The 26,558-nt window shown below is 39.8% G+C and overlaps 3 protein-coding genes and 1 long non-coding RNA gene across 6 annotated transcripts; 1 reads left to right on the forward strand and 3 right to left on the reverse strand.

Annotated features, from left to right (window-relative positions):
- The first annotated feature begins 1,526 nt into the window (after positions 1–1,526).
- Positions 1,527–2,542, forward strand: LOC108278994 (uncharacterized). Its single transcript, XR_001815436.3, has 3 exons — positions 1,527–1,699; positions 1,910–1,965; positions 2,080–2,542. It is a non-coding gene; the product is annotated as an uncharacterized LOC108278994 (long non-coding RNA).
- A 1,137-nt stretch (positions 2,543–3,679) lies between these two features.
- LOC100528354 (Nedd4 family interacting protein 1) lies at positions 3,680–10,832 on the reverse strand (the record flags this gene model as incomplete). The annotated part of the gene is given in 7 exon segments (NM_001200624.1): positions 3,680–3,962; positions 4,421–4,487; positions 4,600–4,724; positions 5,529–5,616; positions 7,710–7,840; positions 8,378–8,465; positions 10,680–10,832. Coding segments are annotated over 7 exon segments (633 nt in total). The 3' UTR covers positions 3,680–3,858.
- Positions 10,833–11,329: 497 nt separating this feature from the next.
- On the reverse strand, positions 11,330–18,214 carry endou2 (endonuclease, polyU-specific 2). Of its 3 annotated transcripts, XM_017492850.3 has the most exons (8): positions 17,149–18,214; positions 16,919–17,037; positions 14,473–14,578; positions 14,228–14,349; positions 13,515–13,627; positions 13,236–13,389; positions 12,124–12,374; positions 11,330–11,636 (listed from the first exon to the last, which is right to left on the reverse strand). In XM_017492850.3, exons 2-8 carry the CDS (start codon positions 17,018–17,020, stop codon positions 11,537–11,539), a joined length of 948 nt encoding a protein of 315 aa, XP_017348339.2. In that variant the 5' UTR covers positions 17,021–17,037; positions 17,149–18,214; the 3' UTR covers positions 11,330–11,536. The 3 variants fall into 3 exon arrangements, with proteins under 3 accessions (XP_017348339.2, XP_053543645.1, XP_053543646.1); XM_053687670.1 differs by lacking the exon at positions 17,149–18,214 and having other exon boundaries at positions 14,514–14,578; positions 16,919–17,036; XM_053687671.1 differs by lacking the exons at positions 16,919–17,037; positions 17,149–18,214 and having other exon boundaries at positions 14,514–15,429.
- Positions 18,215–18,353: 139 nt separating this feature from the next.
- On the reverse strand, positions 18,354–26,315 carry rnf14 (ring finger protein 14). Its single transcript, XM_017492849.3, has 8 exons — positions 26,169–26,315; positions 23,347–23,507; positions 23,122–23,252; positions 22,182–22,706; positions 20,880–21,108; positions 20,347–20,519; positions 19,089–19,219; positions 18,354–18,959 (listed from the first exon to the last, which is right to left on the reverse strand). The coding sequence occupies exons 2-8, from the start codon at positions 23,495–23,497 to the stop codon at positions 18,905–18,907; spliced, it is 1,395 nt and encodes a 464-aa protein (XP_017348338.1). The 5' UTR covers positions 23,498–23,507; positions 26,169–26,315; the 3' UTR covers positions 18,354–18,904.
- Positions 26,316–26,558: the final 243 nt, after the last annotated feature.

The raw sequence follows: 26,558 nt of genomic DNA on the forward strand, positions 1-26,558 counted from the left end.
AGGTTGAATGAAAGATGAAAGAAAGGAGTGCAAAAGCGCTGGTTTCTGAGTGTCCTCCATCACATCACCATCAGCAGCAGCCGCAACAGCATTCTGAGGATGAGTCACCGGGCGCTCGTCACTGGATACGGCCCGCCCATCCAGCCAGAATCCTCCCACCGTTCAACTGACCTTATCAGAAAAGAGTCAGCGTCAACCCCCCCCCGAGTACAGACACACGGAAACCTTCAAGGACAGGGGAAGGAAAAAGAGAAGCTGTATGAGTCATACGACTGGAAGTGTCACCCATACTCCCCCCTTCCTGAAGTCAGCCACACACACACACACTCACACACACACTCACAAACTTCTCACCTTCCCCATCCTCACTTCCTTTATCACACCCATTCAAATGCCAGGATTTTCTTCATATTGACTCACAGGAGTCTGGAGAATTCTTTGGCTTGTGCTGAGTGTGTTTCTTTGGGGTTAAGGAGCCGTGGGTGTGTGCGCTGTTAATAAATGTTAAGTGCTTTAACACAGAAAGACAACAGCGAAGGAAGTGACGGCTGCCGATCTCTCAGCTCAAGGAGTCCGAGCTGAAAATCTGTGACGCACTCCACAGTGAAGGAGACTCTGTAAACGGGTGTGAGCCATCACACCTTCACACCTTCACAGGCATTAATAACACTACTCCATGTGATGTGCTTAAGCTTCGGGCTGCTCGAGGGCTGTACTAAAGACACAATATTCCTGATTCCATTCCTAAATGCATGGCCACTCGGTACCCCATGAGGAATCAGGTCAGACGGGTCCGTTTGCTTGAATGACAGGAAGAGAGAAACGTTATAAACAAGGTCTTGCATAACAGGAAGGAAACAAAGCTCAGATTAAGTTCTGCCAAAATCTCTCTCGAGCAGCAGAAATTCGAATAAATCGACAGAGCAAAGTGGAATAGACATCCTGTACGTGTTAACGAATACGCTGCTGAATACTGCTGTGTAACGAGCATTACTGTACATTACATAAAAGAGATGAGGAAAATCTCTTAGCAACTGAATACACTCTTTAGTTTTAATACACACCACTAAACCCCAATTAAAATCCTTATCATGATTACGGAGTACACTTCCAGTCTAAGGTTACTGACCACCTCGAGAGTTTGTGTGTTTTATTAGTTTAATCAGTATTATTACTACAACCCAAGCAGAATTATAACTACAAATAAAGCAATCAAAATCTTTAAGGAACTTATTAACTGGTCACTCTCAGATCCCAATACTACTTTCATCCTCTTATTAGATCAGATCAGATCTAAATTATTCTTTAAAAATAAAAAAAATAAAAAATCATCATTCAGTAACATATTTATTGATGCCTTGGTTAGATTTTCAAATTGTAGAGTACTTAAAATGACTTCATGGAATAAAGATAGTGTAGAGCAAGCTACATTTCGCTTTTTTTTATGCACTCCTCTACAGTAAGCTCTTCATCCTGTTCAGGGTGAATCCGGAGACGATCCTGGGAACGCTGAGCGCAAAGAAGGGATACACCCTGGCTGGGATAGCAGCATGACCTCTCTCTCTCCCACACACACACACAGGCAATTTACAGTTGTCAGTCCACATACCGGCATTATTTTGGACAGAGGAGGAAACCCGAGATGAAACCCACGGGGGCAGTACCTGGACCTGAGGACTGAACCCAGGACACAGGAGCGGTGAGGATTTTACCTGCCTGTTTCTGCCCTATTTAACTTTTAGCTCACTTTAAATGCCAATATTATCTACTTACCTAGATTTGGGAACACTCCAGTTCAACACCAAACTTTAGTGTCTAGAATAAAATGATGTCTAAAATACACTAAACTAAAATAATAATAATAATAATAATAATAATAATAATAATAGCAGTTTGTTGCCGTTCACAGAACGACTCATCACTACATCACAGACATATAGGACAGAATTCCCAGATCTTCTGCAGGTATATTTCAGTAGCCCTGACGGCTCCATCACAAATCCGGCTGTGAAAACACACGTTTTGTCTAGTGGTTGCAACAACTAGAGACTTTAATACCAAGCAATGTCTTATTTACAGGCATATACGCGTGTGCATCCATCTGCATTCCAAGGCTGTCCACAAAACTGGTTGGGAAAACAAAGAGTACAAAAGAGAGCCACTTCCTGCTCCATGGATGATACCCTCAGCAACAAGAGCAGACAAGTCACAGCACAACAAAAAAGGGAAGAGGGGGAAAAAAACACGCATAATTAAACCACAAGAGATGAAACAGACCCCTAGCATGGCTGGGTCCTGAATGGGGGTGTATTCACCTAATCAAAGGAGGACTCGATTACCCAGGAAAGAATAATCGCACAGAACGAGACGGCTGGGGCTCCTCCAACTGCAAAGCCACGACCTACAGGGTTCGCTTCAGTGCAGACAAAAATGGACTTGCACTCGCCGACTTTAAGGTGCATTAGTTCATCTTATCATATTTAAAAAAAAAAAAAAAAAAAAAAAAAAAGGAACAGAAGGCCATACGTGTCCTGTAAAACAGGGGCATTACTGAAAATGAGCTTTGAAGAGGTTTATTTATTTCATTATTTGATGAATGACAACATGGGCAAAACATAAAGGGATAAATATTTATTTCAGGCTATAGTTTAATTCCACATGGCGTGCGTGACGTACAAAACACTCCATAATTGCACTCCGACTTTTATTTTATGGGACTTCCCATGTTTAAAATAAATACAGACAATAAAAGCATACTGCCTGACCACATCACATGTAACGACTCTAATAAAAAATATTTTAAAAAGGGAGAGAGAGAAATTTTTATTTCATGTCATGTAGAGAGAGAGAGAGAGAGCGCAAGAGAGAGAGAGAGCGAGAGAGAGAGAGCAAGAGAGAGAGAGAGCAAGAGAGAGAGAGAGAGAGAGAGAGAGAGAGCGAGAGAGAGAGCAAGAGAGAGAGAGCGAGAGAGCAAGAGAGAGAGAGCGAGAGAGCAAGAGAGAGAGAGAGAGAGAGCAAGAGAGAGAGCGAGCAAGAGAGAGAGAGCAAGAGAGAGAGAGCAAGAGAGAGAGAGCAAGAGAGAGAGCGCAAGAGAGAGCGAGAGAGAGAGCGAGAGAGAGAGCGAGAGAGAGAGAGAGAGCGAGAGAGAGAGAGAGAGAGAGAGCGAGAGGGAGAGAGAGAGGGAGAGAGAGAGGGAGAGAGAGAGGAGTGAAAAGTGCTGCTTTAAATTCAATTCACCCAACACTGCCATTCACAGAAAGGTAAAGATATTTGTGAATGGTGACCAACAGCTACTGGCTGCTTCTATGTCTAACGTCATTACAAGGGGAAAAAAAAAAAGAGGAAAAAAACTAAAGAAAAATAACAAGACTGCCCCCTATGGGTACCACTGCATGCCGTTACTACATAGCGGATTATCACATGGCATTCATTTACAAATCCAAGAATGCAAAAAGCGCTTATCCTTAAATCACTAATGATTTCTGCAGTTACAGAGACATCAGCATCCACAAGTTTACATCTACAAACATAGAAAGTGTATCACGCCATCCATCAAGTGGCGTTTATCAAAACAGGAGGAAAAAAAAACTATAATAATAGATCACTCCTCATCCATCGTTCTGAAAGCAACACCTGAATTTCGTTCAGTATATTATGCACGGAGCACGTTTCAATTTTCTTTTTTCTTTAAACATGAGGTGATCCCTCGGCTCCGCGGAGGCCAGAAATTCTGTATCGGTTTCCAACAAGCTGCTGCAGGAGGACGAAAATCAGAATCATCATGAATAATGAACTTACACGCTTTAGTATTTACAATTAAACATGATTACACGTACAGAAGCTTAAGAACATGAAGCTTTAATAGATGAAGAGGACTCTGGTTCTTGGGAGAGTGGAGAAAGAGTCGGCCATTTTGCGGATCTTGGCGTAGTTGATGAAGCCCCGGAGGAAGAGCAGAAAACCTGGAACACGCGAGAACTTGTTACGGCACCTGTACTACACACTCGGGTCCGCTTCACGCCGCCCGGATCACAGCACCCTGAAGCCCGTTATTTTCCTATTACAGCACGTCCCATCGTCTTTCACTCGTCTGATACCACAACAACCCGCCAACGATTACTTTTATTTCTGTATTTGTTCTTAAGTTACAGCTTCAGATCCTGAAAACATCACCCTAAGAACGTTTTCACACATTTGTAGTGCTTTTATTTGGAGAGAGTCTGCCATACACGTCCATAAGGCGAATGAACTGTTACTATGGAAACGATAACGTATTAGAATGAGTGCGTTAGTAATAAACCTCCGAGCCGGTACTGTCAGAGCTGCTGTTACAGCAGTATATACACAAAAGGAAAGCATGTATGAAATTCATTTATTGCGCACGTCAAACAACAAAAGATCAGAAGATTAGCGTACTCACCGAGCACCAGGAACACCCACCACAGCCAATACTGACCATCAAAATAGCCAGGGAAATAGGTCGAAAACTGAAGATACACAAACCACAAAACAGGTTTTTCAAGGACAGACATCGGAGTAAATGGTGAAAAGATATGATGAAGAGGATGATGATGAAGATATATTTGCAGGAAGACATACTCTCACGATCAGGATCCACTTAATAAGGGACAAGCCGAAGCCGGAGATGGCGCCATAACGACCCGCCGCCGAGGTGGTCAGGCAGAAGGACAGGAAGAAACCGATCCAGTTGAAGAGGAATGCCACTGAGAGGCAGGAAAAAAAAGAAAGAAAAAAAAGATCAGACCTAAATCACCTCTACAACTCATAAAACATTCCAAAAATATCATGTGATGTTAGTCCACGTCACGTTTATATCGCAAGTTTATATCATACGTGCTGAAGAGCTGAACATCTCAGACGATAAGAGCCACGGCCTTGAGGCTATACGTTTTCACAGCAGGTACCGAGCACAACAAAGTACAAGCGAGTGGAGATCAGGTTTATGTTAATTACACGGAGATGAATCACGTTGGCATCATCTCAAATGCCATTAGCTATTTTTCTTCCCCAGCTGCAGTCTCGCTTATTTCATTTGAGTTTGGTTTTAAGACAGCGATCCAGTTCACGTCGGTGTCAAATGAAACTTCCCTTAATGTGAATGGTATTCGAGTCGGTGTTCTCCTTTCTAGCTAGGTATTCTTCATTTCTAATGCCATTTTGTTGAGTACAACAGAGTAATCATTAACTCACCAGCCAGCCCAATTCTAAATCCGTCTCAAGCGGCATAATAAATACGCTTTATTCCTTTTATAGGACAATAACTTGCCAATGAGGATATATTTTGTTTATTAAAGAACAGCATGATGTGGATGTCTGAAATGTTCATTTGTCATTCATTCCTCTTCAGTAACAGCTCTAGGGTTAGTGTTAGGTCCTGGTCAGAGTCACGCCGGATCCAGAGTCTAATCCCAGGAACGCTGGGCGCGAGGCGGCACGATTCCCCCCGGACGCGACGCCAGTCTTTAAGCCGTGTGGGTAAAGAGCACCGACGTTCACAGAACACTTACTAAAGAAAGTCAGCATGAAAATGCCGTCGTTGCCGATTCGCAGCTGGTCTGCATCCTCAAAATCATCTCTGGCCACAAAGTCCTCATCCTGCAAAAAGCATTAGAAATTAGAGATGGTGGAATAAAAATTTTTAAAAATTTAGACGAATTAAAAAAAATCTCTGTCCATCTTTTCCCACACAAAAACAGAAAGTCAACATGGCTCTCCTGACGGAGATCTCAGATCTCTCCTGATGGCTTGGGCCTGTTTACACCACACAGAACACAAACACTCCAGTTGTGTTTAATAAAAAGGCTATTCAGAAGGGAGAGAGAAAAAAAACTCCAAATATCAAAAGAAAGACTTTGTAAGAAGAACCCCGTCGATTATATGTCACTTAAATCTAACAGGAAGTGTACCAGATTTACTTCCAAAAGGGAATAAAGTCTAAGTGATCGGACTGTGGCATAGATGCTGATCTCCTGAGATTTTCTCACACACACACACACACACACACACACACACACACACACACACACACACACACACACACGTCCCGAGTTTACACAGAATGGTGCAAAAAACAAAAACCACTCCGTGAGCGTCAGTTCTGCGGACGGAAACGCCGTGTTGAGAGAGGATCAGAGGATAACGACTAGCGCCAACTCAAATAATCACTCTGTACAACCACGGTGAGAAGAAAAGCATCTCATCTTCATCTCATTTCACATCAAACCTTGACATGGAGGGACTACAACAGCAGAAGACCACATTGGGTTCCTCTCCCATCAGACAGGAACCGGAATCTGAGTGGACAGTGGAGACCGACTCACCAGACTGGACAAATGGAGACTGGATAAAGATCCAACAGAACTGATGCTCAGACCCCGAAAATCACAGGAGATCAGCAGATTCTGAAATACCCAAACCAACAACCGTGTCACTGTCAAAGCCACGGAGATCACCGAGACTCTGCCACATGATTGGCTGATTGGATAACTGCATGAATGAGCAGGTGTACCTGTAGAAGACAGAAACCTGAACATTAACCTGCTTTATTTAGAGAAGGTTTTACATAGCAACATGCTGTTACAGTGGGTTCCAATGCTGGTGTAGAAGGTGTAAGAGAAATTTTGGACTATAAAAGCCCTCCAAGATGGGCACCACGGGTACAGCTCAACACACCAACACTGTTACTGTACCTCCAGTGCTCGAGTTACATCATCAAACGTGTCCAGACGTTCCCTGTGCTGCGCGAGAGCAATGTGTGGCAAAGAAACAACAAGAACTGTGAGCAAATGAGGGAAGAAGGAAAAATAATAATAATAATAAGAAGAAGAAGCTAGTCATGGGAAGAAAAAAACAAACAAAAAAAAACTGTTTGCTGAAACAGGCAAAGCAACATGTCAGGGTCAGGGGTGGACTATACGGCAAAAAACATCACGCATTATCTGTCGATGGTATTTCTATGACGCATCTATGATCCGTATCACAATATTCCAGTTAAGTTGCTAAGAAACACCAAGCCAAAGAGTCGTGTTGGAATATTAAATAACTGAACAACTGAGTTTGATATTTTTATCTACAAAAATAAAACTAACACTGAAAAGGGAGAACAAATAAATTTACATCAACTCTGCTGCCTCCAATCAGTTCCTCATGGGTTTTTCATTAAAGAAGTAGAACTCAACTCTAATAAGTTCCTTGAAACATGCTTCAAACAGGAAGGAAGCTATAATAATAATAATAATAATAATAATAATAATAATAATAATAATAATTTATTATTATTATCATCATTATCATCTTTTATATATACCAACTTTAAAATTAACTTCTCAGGGTGCTTTATATAAAAAAACCACAATGTATTAATACAAATTTAAAAGTGTGCATGCATACCAACAACTCAAAAAAGATTTATTCAGCAATCAAGTAAAGCTGTTGAAGGAAAACTATCAGACGTTTGACGCTGATGAGAAACGAATCCTACAAAACACTCGAGCGCTCACTCGTCAGGGGTCGCATTAACGAGGATCTCACACGGACGCACGGAAACGTTACGCCACCACCACCTAGTACTGACAGATCGTGCATCATGATTTTGCTGACGTTACGGCGTCATATCACCCAGCTGTAGGGGGTGAGAGGGGGTGTGGTGGGTGGGGGGATGTTTTGGAGCAGAGATGTGTGGTACTCACTCGTCCTGCCACCAGAGGAACAAAAGTTTCCGCCTTGCTTCTCTCAGCCTCATCATACGACGGCAGCGACGTGGCTACGTTATAAGATGGCGGTTTGGGGAATGCAGAGTCTTCTTTGTAATCAAAATACGCTTCAAAAAAAGAGTAAAAGAAGAAAAGAGTCTTTGAAAGAACAGCCTATAATTACTAACCATATTTATGACTGGTGAAATGAACAAAGTAAAATGTTTTGTTAATAAGTTTCCTTTATTAAATAGATACAGGTTACAGCTCATGTACAGTGAGGTCCAGATCTCTGAAACTGCAGATTGTTTTTCATTCAAAACTGGAAATAAAAAGGTTCGGGATTTTGAAAAATTTAAAACAACGAACGGAAACGTTCAATAATATTCAACACAGCAAAAGCAGGACGAGCCGAATACTATGAAATTCAAACTTTTACATAAATAAGTCTATGATTCTACTTTTCACTCAAGTTGTTGTTGATAATTAAATCTGTAATGAAAATGTTTGTATTAAATTAGAAAATAATGTAAAAGCAAAATATTTCCAGTTGAAAATACCTGTCCGACTTTTAGACTTCACTGTACGTCATGAATTTAGAAACTAAAAACTTTTTAAACTAAAACCTGTATCATTAAAAGAATTCCATGTAAATGATTCTGTACCTGCATTGTCTGCTGCAATGCTGCTGTAAGGGGGCGGAGCATCAGAGCTCACCTGAGGCCCCTCCTCTGCTTCCTCCTCACTGGGTAACTGACGAGACAGAAACAGACTCGCGTTGGTCCTCGGATCATTCGGGCTTCCTAAAATCTCATCTTTTGGATGCGTTTTTGGATTTTTATTTATTTTTTATATCTTGATTTTAATTTATTGTGCGAAGTTTGTTCACTACAAACAAATTAACAGAATATGAGCGATCAGGCGCAAAAGTTTAAACGTCCAGAGGATGAAGAAGTTTATAAATTACATTTATAGTAACACATTTAGTGTTTACGGTTTCTTTGTTATAAGTAATAAATAATAAAATATGTAGAGAGGTGTAAACTTCAGGCTTCCAGGTGATGCCAGGGTTTCTCCTCGGGTTAAATCAGTCTGCGCTGGTACCCATGTTTACAAATCAGTTTAAAATCAATTTCCTTATTCAGAATTAATCAATTATAATTGTTAATTGATTCATGCTTGTTTCCTCAATTAATTTCAAAATTTGTTCAAACCGGTCCGATTGTTACACCCCAGAAACAGTCTATAAAAAGAATATCACCTGTTCATACATCCCTTATTAAATGTGATATAAACATTCCCTAATAACTCTCATGTCCACTGTTTGCTTTTCCTCTTTTGCATCTGGGCTGTTTTTTCTAGATATTTCTGTTATATCTTGGTCAGATATAATTATTATTTGTAAATAACTTGTTCTTTGCCTGTAGACCTCATTTACACGATGCTCTCTAAACGAGACTGCACTCAATCGACTGTGGAGTCTGTACTGAATTTTATGATATAAACTCCAACACTGACACTGTAAAAGAGTCACGAGAGAAAATAACAGACTTAAAGCCAACGGAATAATATTAAGTGTAATATAAAGGCCATGGAAAAAAGCCAGTCTACTGCGACAGTCTTTCAGCCTCGTGTCACAATCATGTGACTTCCTGCTGTTCCATGACACACACACACACACTTCAGTTGTCAGCCTAGTCAATCAGATAGAAAATGTAATACAGCAATCAGAGGGGGTTTCCCAAAAATGTCATGAATCAACATAAAACAACCCACAATACTGAATGTGTGACAAATCTTTATAGTTTTCCATATTATTTACAGTTTAAAAGCTAAAAAGAAAAACATTAAGTTAGTTCTTTTATTTTTCAATATAGTAAAATACATTATTTGTAAGTGCAAGTTCTTAAAAATTAAGCTGTTTTCTTATTTGGAAAGTTATTAAACAATATGGCAAATTTTAATCCACTCTAGAAAATAAGGCACCATTTTGCTGTTTGTTTTTTAATGATTATTTATTTATTTGTTTTGTTTTTCCCAGTTGTTTGTATTGTATTGCAGTATTCCCCGATTCCACAATGCAGTGAGTGATGGATGCTGCAGTTAAATGTAATCTGCTAATAAAGCTACTTTTAATACTAATAATACTACTCCTACTACTAATAATAAAGAAACTTATCATTTCAGCTTGCTAATAAAATGATGTTTGTGGCTCTTTTCCGCCCCCTAGTGGAATAACAGAGCACTTTTCCCCCCTCCCAAATCATACAATTGAGTTCCGGTCCGCAAAATGAATTTTATTTAGAACTTGTATTGGGCCAGACCAGAACCTTTACCGAACCGGTCCCGTCCTGTCCCACATGCTGTGTTTAAAACCCCGGGTTTGTGGGTTTGTATGTGTAATTGATTATAATGCGCTAAACAGCGCCATCTACAGGCGGGAGAACTGAACTGCTGGAGCTTTTAAGGTGGAACGGAAAATCCGAATAAAAAATCCAACTCCAGTCTCGGATAATGAGCGGTGTACTACAAACACACAATATAAACAGTGAACATGTAGCAGGTTAACGTAATATATATGGGGTGTGTTCATTTATCTATTTATTTATTTATTTAAAGGTAAAAATCTGGGCTGAAGTGTGTTTTTTGCCGTAAACATTAGCGTTAGTCTTTAGTCAAATGTTTAAACGGCCATCATGCAAACCATGTAAAAACAATGAGATTTAAGGTGGCACGGAGCCTCACCAGCGTCTCATGGAAACACTCACGTCACTGTGTCACTGTCCCGGGGGAAACGTTTTTATTAAACCTACGATCAAAACAGCAAGCTAGAATACTAAATACTACACCAAAACATGACATTTCCACGATGGTGGACATTTCTACTACACAGGTTAGTACATTAGTGTGGTATTTTGGACGAATTAGAATGCTAAGCTATCCGGAGAGACAGTGACGTTGACTCACCTGCTGATATCTCCCGCTTGGTTCCACCATCCTCAGAAATCTCGAGAAGATCCAGAGGAATGTTGAACACTGAGCAATTTAACCAACAAAGTGCTGTGTGGAAATTATGTAAGTTTGTGTTTCTTGCCCACGTCTGCCCCTTGGCCTGTTTTCACTTCCGGTGATGTCAGAGGAACACCGGCGCCACCCATAGGCCATGTTAGTGCATTACAGGTCTTAATCGCTGCCTGATCTGCGCATGCGCACAATGTCTGTTATCGTGAGCAGTATGGTTGGTAGTGTTCAAAACTACCTCCACTTTGCTTTGCCCTGGAGAACCGCATGTCCTTTATGTTTAGGTGTTTTTCCTGCTCTATCACACCCACTTCAATTCAGGAAGGGCTGTTAATTAGCTGATTAGTTGAATCAGGTGTTTCAGGAGTGATGAGAACACTAAGGAGGGTCTCCAGGACCAGGGTTGTGAATCTGTTCTGTAGTGGGTGCATGTTCTCCAATCTTTTTAATCACAACAAATCACAATTACTAATTAATCTCTCCAAACAAAAGATTTTATACCTGATCTATAATCGTAATTTTAGCTGAATAACCAAGATAATTGATATAAAAATGAGAAACAATTAAACTTCCTTTCAGTAGGCCTAGGAGTTTAATACATAAATATATTAACTGTAGCAGAACTCGTAAGGTAGATCTAGATTTATTTCCCAAAGGCTAAATGTTTGAGCTGTAATACAGTAACACACAGGATTGTTGGTGCTTTAGGTTAATAAAAGGGATTAGTTCAACAATACCTGTATTATGTTAATAAACATTTAAAACCCAAATCATGGTTTATTCTTACAGACTGAAAATTCTGTTTAGTTGCACAGCAGTAGTCTTACATCAATCCGTGGCACAGGCGTGATTTGGGACTCGTAATACCGGGATGTTGATGTCCTCAAACTGATCATAAAGATTCTAGAGAATGCACAGAAGACCTCAGTAGTTTTGAATTCACATTATAAAATGATGTTTTAAACATTTGACAGAATCTAATCACCGTCCATAGATGAGTTTCAAGTTGATGAATTTCCTGTTCTTTCACGTGTCAAGATAACTTATATTCTACATATATATATATATATATATATATATATATATATATATATATATATATATATATATATATGCTAAAGTATTCCTTTAACTCTGTTAAAGTCTAATCTTTCAGCTCAGTCGAATTGTTCCCAGTCAATAGTAAAGTCCATGTGAATAAAATAGGGATGAATGAGTGAGTGATGTACTAAATAATTAATAACATGATGAGATGACATATCTAGAACAATAAAAAGCATGAATATAAATAATTCTGCAATGTTTCTTGTTTTATTTTCATTGCAGATTAAAATATAAAAGGAGAAGTCATAACCCATAGCTATAAACCCCTGAGGCCCTTCCTGCTCACTGTACATCCTGGTATCTGATGAGGACAGGGTAAGTTGTTCCTATGTGCTTCTGGTTGTAGTGATGGCACACAATCTCCACGTCGTAAAGACTGAAAGACACTTTGACGCGCTCGTTAGGAGAGGTGATGAAACACAGGGTGTACAGGGCGAACTCAAACTCCGGGCTCACACCAATGAAGATGCTCCCTTTGGGCTTGATCCCGTTCTTCCAGCTAAACTGAAGAGCTAAGAGGTGCTTGTTCTCGTCAGGCTGTGGAGCACATTGGATACGAAACATTAGAGTGTTAATCACTGTACAGAACCACTGCATCAACATTCACTTTTTTTATTGATTAAATTAGTACAACACAACTCACGCAAGAAATAAAACACAAACATTATCCACAACACGGTGGTGTGATCCATTACCACTCTGAATTGATTACTTTCCTCTAACAGCACTTCCTGAAGTGTTTTATTCCTCTTATTCCACAGCAACTTGCCCGCGAGTACAATCTTAAATTCATTAATGAACTCCACGTCGCACATTTTAACTGTTTATATCCACATTTAATGTTGTGGAACATCGGTGAAATCATCTAGTTCCACTTCTCACGTTATAGCAGCTACAAACATTCGTTCTCTCACCAGTCTACTCTTTTTCTCCCTCTTGAAGTTAATAAGGCAAAAAAATGCGGCTTGTCGTGTTACCGAGAAACTGCACGGGAGCGTAAACTCCTCTGTCCTGAAGAGTCGGAAAACTTCAAGTTACAAAGCGCTGACATTGGAGACTCCTTCCATAAATAAACGTCTCCTAACAGAAAACGTCATGATATATATGAGTGATTTACAGTGTTCTTTATTAAACACAACACGTCCCTGTGAATGAACTGTTATTACAAACAATAAGGATATTAGAACGAGTGCATTAATATAAATCTGTGATTGGACTTACAGTCGATATTACTGTCAGAGCTGCTGTTAGAGAAAATTAATCAACACCTCCTGACCAATCAAACCGATTTTAAACAGATTCCGTATACTTACTTTAGTTTCTTTTAGCATATGATTAAGGGAAGTGCTTTTAGATGTATTATTCCATCAAACACTCTTTACAATATCGGAAACGTACTTCTGGGGAATTCGCTTCCACGCTGTAGCCTTTGTAGTCGATGTGGCCGAGCTTCTCCTGCAGGTACAACTGAATCCAGTTGTGGAACCCGATAACAGTATGTCCACCTCTAGTTTCACCTACGAAGACATGCTCGAACCCTGACGAGTCTGGTCTTGGAGAGAAAGGAATAAATAGGAAGAAAGAAATACACTTTAATTACAGTAGATCCTATTTCTGGAGTTCTCAGACTGCAGTTCCACAGAACTACACAGTGAATGTAAAGGTATTGCTCAGTACTTGCTGGATCCTCTCCTGGCGTACAGCTCGAACCAGATGCGGTGCAGCTGCTCTTTAAACGCTGAAGTGTCGAGTGGAGAGAGATTCTTCTCTACAAGATACTTATGGACAATCTGCGGAAAAATAACAAAACAAGTCGCGGATTTTGAGGTTAGAAAACAAAGGTCGTGTTTGCTGTAGTCCAGATCTGAGTAAGACTATTACATGGCTATAACCAATATAACGTTTCTACACCACATTTCTGTCAACACAATCAGTGAATTGTTGATTGAATTTTATTAATAAGATATGAACTATGGACCAGAGAGCTACGGTACTGACAGGAAAGCAGATAATCTGAGGAGTGAAGGATATTTGAATTATATTTCAAAGCATATTTAATTCATATGGCTCTGCTTAAAGATTTCTAAAACAGCCGACTTTTTAAACATTAATCATACAGTAGCACATCAAAATCCAAGAAAACTATACATTTGTACATTTTTTTTGTTTTATGCAGTTTCCCTAAACAAATATTTTCCTGCTTGCATTTGTGCTGATTTCAATTCTTCATACAGCGATGCACTGGAAACCAAGATGTGTTTCAGAGCTGTAATTCTTTCATTCCTTTCATACCTTTCCATCCCTGTAACGTTTTACTTGTGCTTTTCCTTTAACGGTTGAATGATGAACTAGTTTTCTGCTTCAGTCAGTAACGTTAGCTCAGGTGTTACCTTCATTACAGGAGTCTTCATTATGGAGTCCAGAAACCTGTGATTCTCCACCTCCTCCTCCGGGGTCACGACCTCTGGTACACCAGTATCACTCTCATAATTATCAAGAAGTGAAATAAAAGCTGAAAAACAGCAGCAAGATCTGAATATCTGAACAAAACCCTATTACTATTAATAAAACTATTACTATTAGGAAACTTCCCCTTTAGTCTAGGTGTTATTATTCACTTTTTCCAATTTCTTACCCAAGAACGTTTCTTTTTTAAAAATGCTTTCATCCACATACGTGAACAAAGGAGATCCAGCTGCTTCCTGCCCATCGTTGAGGTTTGACAGATTAGCTGCTTTACTCTGCAGGAGACAAAGCCACGATGATGGAATTTATACCTGTCATTTATTCCGCATTTATTTCAGTCTCCATGGTTAACAGGAAATTAGGTACTGAAGCTTGTGACACACATCCTGTTTTGCTTCATTCATTTACATTCACACAGTCTAGAACTGGTTTCCTTCAGCGATGTTCTCTAGAATGATAAGGTTTAGGTCTAACTTCTGTTTCTGCTTTCATTTTTCACCAGAATAAATGCATGTAATGTTTTGACGTACTGATTCACTTCTCACTGATTCACTTCTCACTGATTCACTTCTCAAAGATTCACTTCTCATTAATTCACTTCGTACTAATTCACTTCTCACTGATTCACTTCTCACTGATTCACTTCTCACTGATTCACATCTGACTGATTCACTTCTTACTGATTCAATTCTTCCTGATACACTTCTCACTGATTCACTTCTCACTGATTTACTTCTTACTGATTCACGTCTTACTGATTCACGTACTGATTCAGTTCTCACTGATTCAGGTTGCTGATGTGGTAAACTGGAAAATGTTCATAACAAACATACACTGTATTTGAAATTGCATTTCCCTCGAGTGTGCATAATTTTTAAAATTTTTTTACATAATTCAAATTCATTTGTGAAACACGTATTTGCATTTTTGTGCACAGAAATGTACAATGACTAAAGAATGAAAATTAGAGTTCAAATATAAACACAACAAGACATTCCATTACTGGGTCTGATTCCGTAATATTGGAAAACACAACTGCACTTTCTCATCCCGATGCTCCAAAATAATAATAATAATAATAATAATAATAATAACAACAGCAACAACAACAACAGCTATTATTATTATTATTATTATTATTATTATTATTATTATTATCTTGTATTAAGACAAAAATAAAATTTGCAATCCTATTTACATTTTCTGGTCCATTAACATTTGAATTTGAATAAAATCTGACAAATGTAAGTCTTATGACTTTCACTTTATATACAGGATGATCGTATATGACATTAAGTATTATGGAAGCACTGGATAATGTATTACAATATTAATACAATACATTTTTAAAAGTCCTCAGATATCCTGTACGTGGAATGAACTTTATTTATGACATAATGTATACTGTTATATAAGAAATAACACACTCCAGAGCATGCATTTTAACAGTTTATAGTTAGATTTAATGTTCTGGAACGTCTGAGAGATGAGTTATTTCCTGTTCTTACATTACTTACTTACATTATAGCAGCTATAAACATTCTCTCTCTCTCTCGCTCGCTCTCACTCTCTCTCTCTCTCAAAAAACCCCACAGCGTTTTATTTTACAGAGAAACCAGAAAGCGTGAATTTCTCTGTCCTGAGCACTTTCCCGTTAAATAAACATCTCCTAACAAAAAAGTTTTTACCTGTATATGAGCTGTTATTATAGAAACGATAGAACAAGCGCATTAATATAAGAAAGTTGTTCATCTTACAGCCAGAACTGTAACTGTACCGTCCAAGCCGTGCTGTTGTACAGAAATAATTCACACCTTCTGACCAATCAGATTTGAGAATTTAGCTACACTGTAGTATAAAGCATAATATATCATACAGCTATTTCTGCTCTGTGTCAGATCATCTCATTTCTTACCTCCAGTTAGGACTATCTGGCGTCTGTGAGAGCTGGATGAGCGATTAGACGATAGCACTAACAAGAACTGTTGTTATTTTCTTCTATATATACCTGCAGAGAAACGATGGGCACGTCCGTCGCTAAACAGGCCACAGTTAAATGATCTCAGTGTCAGTAAATATAAAATCAGGTGAATAAACAGGAAAACTAGCAGATTCTACAACGCATATAAGGTCTACAGGTAAAGCAGTATTTTCACCTCGTCTCTATCCACCTCATGATATATATAAACAATGACCTCTGACAAGAAGAGAAGAACAGAAACGTCCTGATCACGGGGCTGTGAGGGCCTTCACGGGGGTTTCTGTGAATAGTACTTTTGTAGAATACGTTCATGAATTCTTCAAAGTGGGACGATTTCTCCCGTGTTGGAAAGAAGGATGAAACGTTCTCTCATTGAACCCTTGACTGTTAAAGTTTTTCTGAAATAACAGTTATAGACATGAATGTATGTTTACATATTTTATCTGTTTATGGACAGAAACCAGCAGCTGCCCTAAGACGTCCATTATTATAACGTTTCAAGTAAACTTTTCTTTTCTATATCTGTCAGTACATAATAATTAAACACACATACACTAGAGATAAAACACAGACGTTCTCTTTTAACTTCAGGCTGCAGTCTTGGGGAGATTGTTATTATTATTATTATTATTACTTGCAGAGATATGCGGTAGTCTGTCCCAGGTCTCAGGCGATTGATATCGTTGTCCCACACTTCCTGCACTACAGCTCTCAGGTCTGGGTCATGTTCAGTCATGGTGTATCCAAACAGGGCTGTGTACACATAGGCTCAGGTTCACTTACTTCATCACGACAGATTTTAGGTCAACTTTAGAAACATTTGCATTGAAATTCACATCAACAGTCTAGAGAAACTAAACCCACCTCGACACACAGTTTAGACCGGCTGTAAATCCCACAGTGATCGGTGTGTGTTCAGTACCGTTCTGAGTGTGTAGCGTGGACAGAAGGGGATGTATATCATACTACAACACGAGGCAGAGAGAGAGAGAGAGAGAGAGAGAGAGAGAGAGAGAGAGAGAGAGAGAGAGAAAGAAACTCATTGGAGGGAGGGAGCACATGTCAGCAACTCTTGCCAAAAGGATTAGAAGCGGCTTGTGGTGTTTTTGAATGTTCCACTACAATGAGGACTGAGGGTCTTTGTACCCATTTTTGTTTGTGTGTATTGTGTATTAAATTTTAGCGAATTATTTCTTTACCAAGTCCCCGAGAACAGCCTCAAAAGCTTGCCGAGGTTTGAGAAAGCACGGGTGTGCGAACCTGAGGGTGACTAACCTGATGATTGTCATAATTATAAAATAAAGCAGACATCACTGTATAACTGTAAAGGTTTCTAAGCAATAAATAGTGGATTGGCTCTTTATTATGTAATTTTTTCACACATCTCTTTAGAACCTGTGAATGCTGGAAAAACAGCTCGTCCCACAGGCCAGTCCACTGCTTTAGAGAAAAAATATTCCTTATTCATTTTAATGACCGGCTGAACTTCTGTATGAAGTCCATCAAGTATGAAAATTAGCAGAATAAAACAAGTCCTTTAATTAAATATAAATAATTTTACAAGAACCTCTGTCCCTTCGTTCCAGGTCATCAGTTAGTGTTAGCTATTTTAAGTTGCGGATAAGTGCTTCCAGGGTCAAAGTTCAGCAGAATGACGGCCATTTTAACCAGCAGCAGGTGGGTTTCCCTCCACACAAAGTTATTCATTTACGTGTAAATTCTATGTAATGTAAATGTAAATTTAGATATGTAAGTAGAGATACACCTTTAAATCTTCCTGTGAAGTAATTTTTTTAAGTAAAAGGGGTTAAAAATGATTGAATAGAAGTTTATTGATGCTGCGTCTTTAACGATGTGCGCTTTGAGACGCCATCTTAGAAAAATGCATCTTTAATCATACATCTTCAATATTGTTTAATGTGGTGCCATTACTTTAAGTCACTGGTGCTACTGTCGCTGGTGTAAAGGCCTGTGCTTCTTTGGTGGTGTTGAGCGAGTTAAACCGTGATAAAATCGCTGATCAGTGATTCGTGCAATTAATCTTGTGTGTATTAAATGTAAATAAAAGGCAGGGTTCATGTGTGTTTATTGTGTCAAGCTGTGTACATGATTACATCTATATACATGTATTCATGTTTTCAATAAACCTTGATCAAAGAAAAAAGAACAGACTTAATAAGAAAACAATTACTTCCATAATAGCACATTTATGCTAATATTGTAATAATAGTCTTCACTGTGACAGTCAAAGCCTCTACCGTGTAAACAGAACATGAACAGAATAAACTCCTTTAGTGTTCTTCCATATTACTCGACTCGGAACACAACGAACATTAACAGAGAGAAGTGTGAAGAATGTTTTTGTGAAGAACGGTTTGCGCTCGTGAAATTACAGGAAGGCCTCCGACGGCTTCTTTTCAAACAAATAACGAGCTCCATTTTGCTCGTTAGCGTTCCTGAATCCCCTTCACCGAGCTGATCACTCATCAGATTCTGAAACGACTGCAAAAATAAATTAAATAAAACATGGCTGTAAAGTGATGGGATGCACAGAGCAGGTAGCAGGTATTAGTGCACTGGTACATTCGTGCAGCTCCAGTTGGTGGGACGCAACTCATTTTCATTCGTCTTCATCACTCCACAACTCATCTTCTGCTTCTACACCCTGGAACAATCTAGAAAGAGAACGAAAATGTTTTATAAAGGAAGAGAAGACACCATACACCTTTAAAACAGGGTGAGGGATGGAGGTGAGGGTGGAGGAGATCAGTGTAGAGGTGGAGGTGAGGGTGGAGGAATCATACTGGTTGAAGCAGGGTATGTTGGGATTGGTGAAGTGGCTGTAGGGATTCACTTTAGACAGAGGAACCAGGCAGAGCCAGCAGAAGTTCTTGTGACAGAAGGAGCAGGTCATTTTGTTGCAGCCTTCCATCTTCTGCAGAAACGAGAGGAGAAACGTCACCTGAAATATCTTCCACCTTTCATTCAGTTTATATTCAAACATTAAGTTTTACAGAGTGATGAGATGTACAGAGCACGCAGCTGGATCCTTACACTTACATTACACCTAATCCTGTCCAGAGTTATACGGAAGTGTGGAGCGAGGATTATTCATCAGCGTGTTTAACAACACGAGCAGCACGATTAGAGTGTTTTACTTCACTCATCACTGTGACGGATCTATAACCGCTTTACTCATCACTGTGACGGATCTATAACCGCTTTACTCATCACTGTGACGGATCTATAACCGCTTTACTCATCACTGTGACGGATCTATAACCGCTTTACTCATCACTGTGACGGATCTATAACCGCTTTACTCATCACTGTGACGGATATATAACCGCTTTACTCATCACTGTGACGGATCTATAACCGCTTTACTCATCACTGTGACGGATATATAACCGCTTTACTCATCACTGTGACGGATCTATAACCGCTTTACTCATCACTGTGACGGATCTATAACCGCTTTACTCATCACTGTGACGGATCTATAACCGCTTTACTCATCACTGTGACGGATCTATAACCGCTTTACTCATCACTGTGACGGATATATAACCGCTTTACTCATCACTGTGACGGATATATAACCGCTTTACTCATCACGGATTACTCCTTAATGATATTAAAAGGCGTTTTATGAAAAAAAGAAAAGGATGTATGTCCTGTATCCTGACTGAACTTCACCGAGGTCCTGCATCTGCCTCAGGATGTCAGTGTGACGCTCGTCACGCCTCAATATTATTTTAAACTTAGAGATTAAACTCTCCAACGGAGCTGTTTGCTTACACGACTGTTCTACTGCACCAGGGGCGCATAGTGACTCAAACACACACACACACACACACACACACACACACACACACACACACGTGCTCAGAACTCACACTCTGATTCTGATAGCGAAGGTAATCAGACACTATTCTATTTCCTCAGGTCTTTAAGTGGAAGTCATTTCGTGTGTTAGTGTACCTGAACAGGTAAACAGTTTACTTTGTATCTAAAGCGACTGAACAGGTCATGGTTTTAAGATGCAGCAGTGGAGCTGACCTGAATGTGACTGCCACATTGAGGGCAATTTTTAGAGTTCTCTTCCAACCAGTCCTTGCTGAAGGACTCCTCTATAGCACGCTGGATCACCTGCTTCCCAAAACGCTGCTCCAAGAACTTTTTCTCCTCCTCAGAGCTCCCCTGGTACATCTCCTGCAGGTCATGAAGCTCCTCTATAAATAAAATAAACAAACAAACAAACAAACAAACAAACAAATAAATAAATGGACTGCTGAGAAGCATGGCTTCTGAACATATTCTTCTCAATACATTTCTCTGCTCTTATATCTGCTCATTCTTCTCAGGAGTGATTAATGAGATTAACATCTCTCAAAATAGAATTGCTAAAAAAGTTAAAACACGAAACACTAAGTTTTTAAGTCCTCATCGCACTTCATTGTTTACAGTCACACCTGTGCGCTCGCACTTTATACCGCTAGATATTAATTTGCTTGTTTATTCTGTAAGTTATTGAAGCAGTCGTACTCTTATTACGAATATATAAGTTATAATCAGTAAAAGTGACGGCTTACTGATGGTGGGTGGGCAGTGCGAGAGGCCGTGATAGGCGCGCTTGCACAACGTACAGAAGGCGTAGCGGCAGGATGGACACAGGCCCATGGTGGTGTTGGGCTCCAGCATCACAGCCATGCAACAGGAAGCGCGAGGACAGTACACAACGTCCGCCATCAGGTCCAGGCTGTACTGCAGCAACAAGCGATCGTAGCGCGCAAACTCGTCCTCCCCAACCAGCAGTTTCACCTGTGAATGACGCATGAGCACGTCACGCTCGGACACCTTAACGTCCCGATGGCATCATTCAAATCTCACTTCACTTTATTACACTTTTAGACAATATGGACCCCGTAACCACACTCGCAGCAAAATAAATACAATCAAGTGCCATTCTGCTCGCACTTTTCAAGTTTTGTGGCTTTTAGTCTTGTATGTTGGCCTTAAGGTTATCTATATGCTCGTGCACTCCAAAACAATCTCTCTCTAGCGCACATATGGCTCGACCGCTGTGATGACATCATTCTGCACTTCAGCTTCTCGTCAGATTTTCTGTCCAATCAAATGCTTTCTGTGTCCCGCCCCCAACTTTATATAAATCACGTTGCCGTTGCTGAGCGAGAGAAATTATATCAGCACACATGGGTCATAAATGTGTTATTATTATTATTATTATTATTATTATTAATATAATTCCTGGTTCAGTGGAAGTTAAGTCAACACATCGAAGGCGCTTCACAGGGACTTTAAACATGTTTAATGTTTTTGGATTTCTTTCTATCAGAATTAATTTCACAATTGAAATACTGTTCTAATTGAATATTTTTAGATTTACATATTTGAAGGCAAATCGAATGTTTTTATTTTTATTTAAACTTATTGTATAAATGAATCTTTTTGCTTGATGTTGAAAAAGGATCAGAATAAATCCGTGCTTTATGTTTGGGTTTAAATTGTCTAATTCTTTATAAAAACTGTGTTTGTTTTAAAGGCTGGTGTTCGTGAAATCGCTTTACATAGTGAACAGGAAGCGTTTAGGGATTTCAGCGCTGCGAGGCTGGGAGAAGACAAACTGCAGATTTTGTGTGAATCTCTGATGGCGTACGAAACAGAAAATCAAACTACATATCAGAGAAAAGAAAACAATAATTAGTGTATATAACGTTTATGTCAGTCTAATGTTATAGGCATTTTATTATTTAAATATGTCACCTGATTTTCAGTCATCCAGGTGATTTAAATAATTTATTTTCTTAATATATTTATATTCGCTAAATGAGCTTGAAACGATGCTCCAGATACGCACAGGTATAAGAGGATACCTGGGAAGGCGTGGCTACAGAAGTACACTTCGGCTCGGGGCATGTAAGGCACTGGACTTTGCCGTCTCGGATCTGGATCTGGAAGTACTCCGTGACGCAGGCCTTGCAGTAAACGTGCTGACACTCTTTAAAGAGCACACAGCTGGAGCCCAGCTTCTCAGAGAAGCAGATCCAGCAGCAGAAGACCTTACTGTCGAAAACCTTCTGCCGCCGGGCTTCGTCGAAGTCCAGAAGCTGACGCAGCAGGTCGGCGTGCGGCTCGGCCTCCAGAACCGCGCGAGGGTCCAGCTCTGATGGCTTCTTCTTCTCCTTACCTGCATTTTCGACTCGCTTGGCGGCTCCGTCGGTTCTGCAGCATTCCAGCGGAGAATGTTTGCTGCTGCTGATACTGTGGATATCCAGAGGAGACTGCAGACCCAGGAAGTCCAAAGCCTCCTCCTTGAGGAACTGGATCCAGGTGAAGAGCACCACGCTTCCCTGATTCTCCTGCCACAGGTTGTCCAGACATTTACACAGAGACGTCAGCTGATAAATGGAGAAGGTGGAGAGAAGGGAAGGTGGAGGGAGAATGAAACACTTTATAATTATTAAACTTTTCTTATGCCCCTCCCAGCCAGTTTTATTCCCTTCACTCCCAGCCATGCTACTAACACACGTACACTCCAAACACAGTATGTGCTTTTTTTGTTGTTATATTAAACACCTGAATTTTAACACCTGTATACCTTTCTTTCAAAAACGATGGAATCCTGTTTGAGAAATATAATTGTGTTTCCATAACTGATCAATTAAAGTCTCGTTCAATAAACCAAACAGTTTTAACATGTTTTGCTGTGGCCGTGATGAAGAATGTACCAAGTGAGAATCTAAAAACAATTCCTGCACATAACAGCACGGCACCGAGCTCTCTGAGCCGTACTCACAACAATCTGTTCCTCACCTGGAGTCTGGAGAGCCATTTGGAGCTGAGCGTAAACACCGGCGCTGATGAGGAAGGATAATCGACAGGAAGCTCGAAACTCAGGAGCAGAGGAGGCAGAAACGATACGTCGTACTCCACGCATTTCTCCCCTGTCCAGGCAAAAGGCACACAAGCGCAGGTGAGAAGCGGGAGGAGAAATCAGAGTCTGGTTTAAACACTAGACTGAATCTAACATCGCCTCACCTCTGACCTGCAACCTGAAGTCGGGGGGCAGCTTGAGGCACAGATGGATTTCTCCTTCCCGGCCTGATTCGGCTTGGCGAAACTCTTCTTCATCATAAATACTCGCTAGAGCCAACAGCTCATCATCCTGTGCTTCCTGATCCTCAGACATTGGAACATTCCTGATGGAACAGAAGACCGGATATTCGTTTAAATATCACACACATTGAGCCACACCACACGGACTCGAATTTAACTCTGAACACGAAGATAAATAGAAGTATAACAGAAGTATCTAAACGTTGTGCAAGAATTACGACAATACTAAACCGGGCGTGTCCGATCTTATCCGCTGACGGCCTGCGTGGATGCGAGTATTCGTTCCAGACAATCAGGAGCCACAGCTGCTAATCGACGGCTGTTTCTCAATTCTAATAATACAAAGAACGGACCTGTGTTCTGGTGAAGACCGGACATGCCAGGTGACCTTGAAGAACGAACTCAGAAGGACATGAGGACACAGAACGCATCTTTGTGAGAATTGAGATGTGAGCTTCCTGTTGCGTAATGGACATCCCAGAACATTTCTAGTAGTGCGACAGGACCGTCGTCTCTTCAGTGCTCTGTGTTTCAGCTGGTTAATAGATTTACTGTAAACTGGCTGATTTAAACACGTATAAATGTTTAATTAACTTTAACTAATGAGTTTACTGTTACCTCAGAATGGAAGCTAGTGTAATTTAATTAAAATACTTCTGAGGGATAAATCTGACTTTTCAACTACCTCATATATATCTCAATATAAATCGTATATAAAAATCATCCTTTTTAGATTACTGTCATTAAAAAGATGTTAGTTATGGATCAGGTTTCAGTCATCCGCTATTGTTTTGCCGCAATGACTTCTGGGACTTCAAGCGGGTTCGGTGCGCTCAGGTCTGCATCCGATGCATCCTCTGTTTCAAGAACACATCCGGGTAATTTCATGCGTCCTGGGGACTATAGTCTAGTAGTACTTGTATTGGAATTGAACTTCGGTGGTAGATGAGGACGTAGAACGAGTTCACAAGGATGCAAGATCGCAGATCGAGAAACGGCCAATTAAAGGCGAAGATCAACTGATATGTATAGTAGTGGTTCAGCTTCAGAGCGCTCTCATTATTCTATCCTGCTTTATTCTCTCCTGTATTAACCATCTTTCTGTAATAAACCTTTTTACCTTCGGAGGACGAGTCTGCGAGTGTTGTCTAATTGCCACATCAGAGCGTAAAAATAAAGACCATCACTGACTAATTTTGGAGTGTTATTTCAAGTGTTTTTTGATTCATTTTGGACGTCCCTATTTTTATTTATTTGGATCATTACTTTTTGGTTCAGTTTGTATATCTTTTGCTTACTTTAATATTTTTTTTAAATATTTATTTAATTTAAAAGACATTTTCATGGTACAGTTAGTACTGTTTATTTTTGTAATAAAGTTCAGCAATATTTTACCTGGAATGTTATGATGTCGTTCAAAAACTATCGGTTGATTAATCGGCAGGTACTGCTCAATTTAGTTATCGATATCGGTAAAAAAGTTATCGGTATCGATCAACTAATATTAACATGAAAGGAAAATATTAAACAACTTGCTTTCTCAAACAGGATCACATCATAACCTGCTCTTCTACCCATAACCCAACTGTTCTTACACTGTTCATGTTGGAAATTTAATAAAACTAGTCATTTTACGCCACATATTATGCTACGTTTGATGGTGGAGAAGAATTTGGGCGAGCATGCAGACAAGCAGTCCTAACTTTAGGAAACCACATCTTCAGACTCTCTCGCTCATGCACTCTCTCTTTCTCTCTCTTTCTCTCTTGTTCTCTCACGTCCCCATTCTAACGATCTGTCCTGTATTATTAAACTCTGACTGTAGGGCAGATTTATAAGATTTACTTTGTACAACAATTAAAAGACAGTACAGTTCTTCCACGTCAAACAGAAATCTTATTTGCGATGCCGGTGTCATAAATTACACACAGCAGTGTGTTGTGTTGTGCATCATCATCATCATCATCATCATCATTTATATTGTGTATTGTCTGTAAACACTTTTGTGAACTCTATGCATGCTGTATTGAATTGTGTCCTGCGTTATAAAGTATACCTCATGTATATTGTAAACTTGTTATTGGTGTACAGTGTTAGAGTTTGTATTGTTCTGAATTACTTACACTTTTCTTTTTATTTCTTTCTGTGTTTCATTGTTGAATGAAGCCCATTAGGCACATCGCAATAAACTTTTACTTACTAAAAAGGATTTTGTGACTTTATCAAAAAAAAAAAAAAACTACTACAGTTGTTCTGATAAGATCTTATGATCATAAAATATAAATATGCAGAAGCATGATGAAATGGTGGGCGTGTAAAAGTGCAGTGCGCGTGCGCAGAATCCCAATCATGACCGGATGTCTGCGTTGTTTACTTTTGAACAGAAATGTACAGTAATCACTTCACACGTCACACACAGGTGAGATCTCAAACTGGAAGCGTCTCACATTACAACTTATCTGCCTTCATCTATTTAACTGGCATCAAATTCAAACTACTGAATTTTCAAAGCAATCTCTAGACTATCTCTAATCTCTAACCCCTCTAACCCTAACCCTAGTTAACTAGTTATCGAAGCTAATAGCTAGCCAACCTGAGCTGTTGCTAGAGGAGCTTAGCTGTTGCTAGCAAACATAACTAGCTGTCACATAGCACCCCTACCAACTGCTTAAAAACAACACTTCCGTTCCGGCATAAGTTAACAAATAAACAATATTAACTGGGTAAATTAATGACTAACTTACCTACAGAGTAGAACGATAAATAAATAAAACCAGAAGCAGAAGAACTACTTCATGTTATCATGCATTGTCGCCCAGATTCTGACAAAGGTCGATCCCGCCCCTGCAGCGCGCGGATTGGCTGGCTTGTCCAATCACATCTCCTGTTGCTGTTGATCGACGCAGCTGAGTCAGTGGGTTGGGGGGGGGGGGGGGGGGGGTGTGTGTCTTAATACCGGAAGTATCGATAGGCTAAGGTTTTTTCCCCCCCCGACCGTGTTAGTGCTGAGTCACCGCGAACTTTAGAATATTTATTGTACAATTAATTATCTTTCATGAATTCTTATGTAAAATAAAACATTTTTAATTGTAAATAATTTTTGGAAGGATTGTTTACTTCTGCGCACGAGCCAC

This window comes from Ictalurus punctatus, chromosome 18, assembly GCF_001660625.3.
Source record: "Ictalurus punctatus breed USDA103 chromosome 18, Coco_2.0, whole genome shotgun sequence".
Taxonomy (NCBI): Eukaryota; Metazoa; Chordata; class Actinopteri; order Siluriformes; family Ictaluridae; genus Ictalurus; species Ictalurus punctatus.

Bases quoted from the DNA above. Each gene is read 5' to 3' on its own strand.
- endou2 (XM_017492850.3), bottom strand. From the start codon at position 17,020: ATGACTGAACATGACCCAGACCTGAGAGCTGTAGTGCAGGAAGTGTGG. The intron at 14,579-16,918 runs GTAATAATAATA...TGTCTCCTGCAG, and splicing joins ACTACCGCATATCTCTGCAA to AGTAAAGCAGCTAATCTGTC. The intron at 11,637-12,123 runs GTGAGCAGGAAG...TGCATTCTCTAG, and splicing joins ATCAGATACCAGGATGTACA to AATCTTTATGATCAGTTTGA.
- rnf14 (XM_017492849.3), bottom strand. From the start codon at position 23,497: ATGTCTGAGGATCAGGAAGCACAGGATGATGAGCTGTTGGCTCTAGCG. The intron at 22,707-23,121 runs GTGAGGAACAGA...TCCATTTATCAG, and splicing joins AATGGCTCTCCAGACTCCAG to CTGACGTCTCTGTGTAAATG. The intron at 21,109-22,181 runs GTATCCTCTTAT...CGTCATTCACAG, and splicing joins CTGTAGCCACGCCTTCCCAG to GTGAAACTGCTGGTTGGGGA.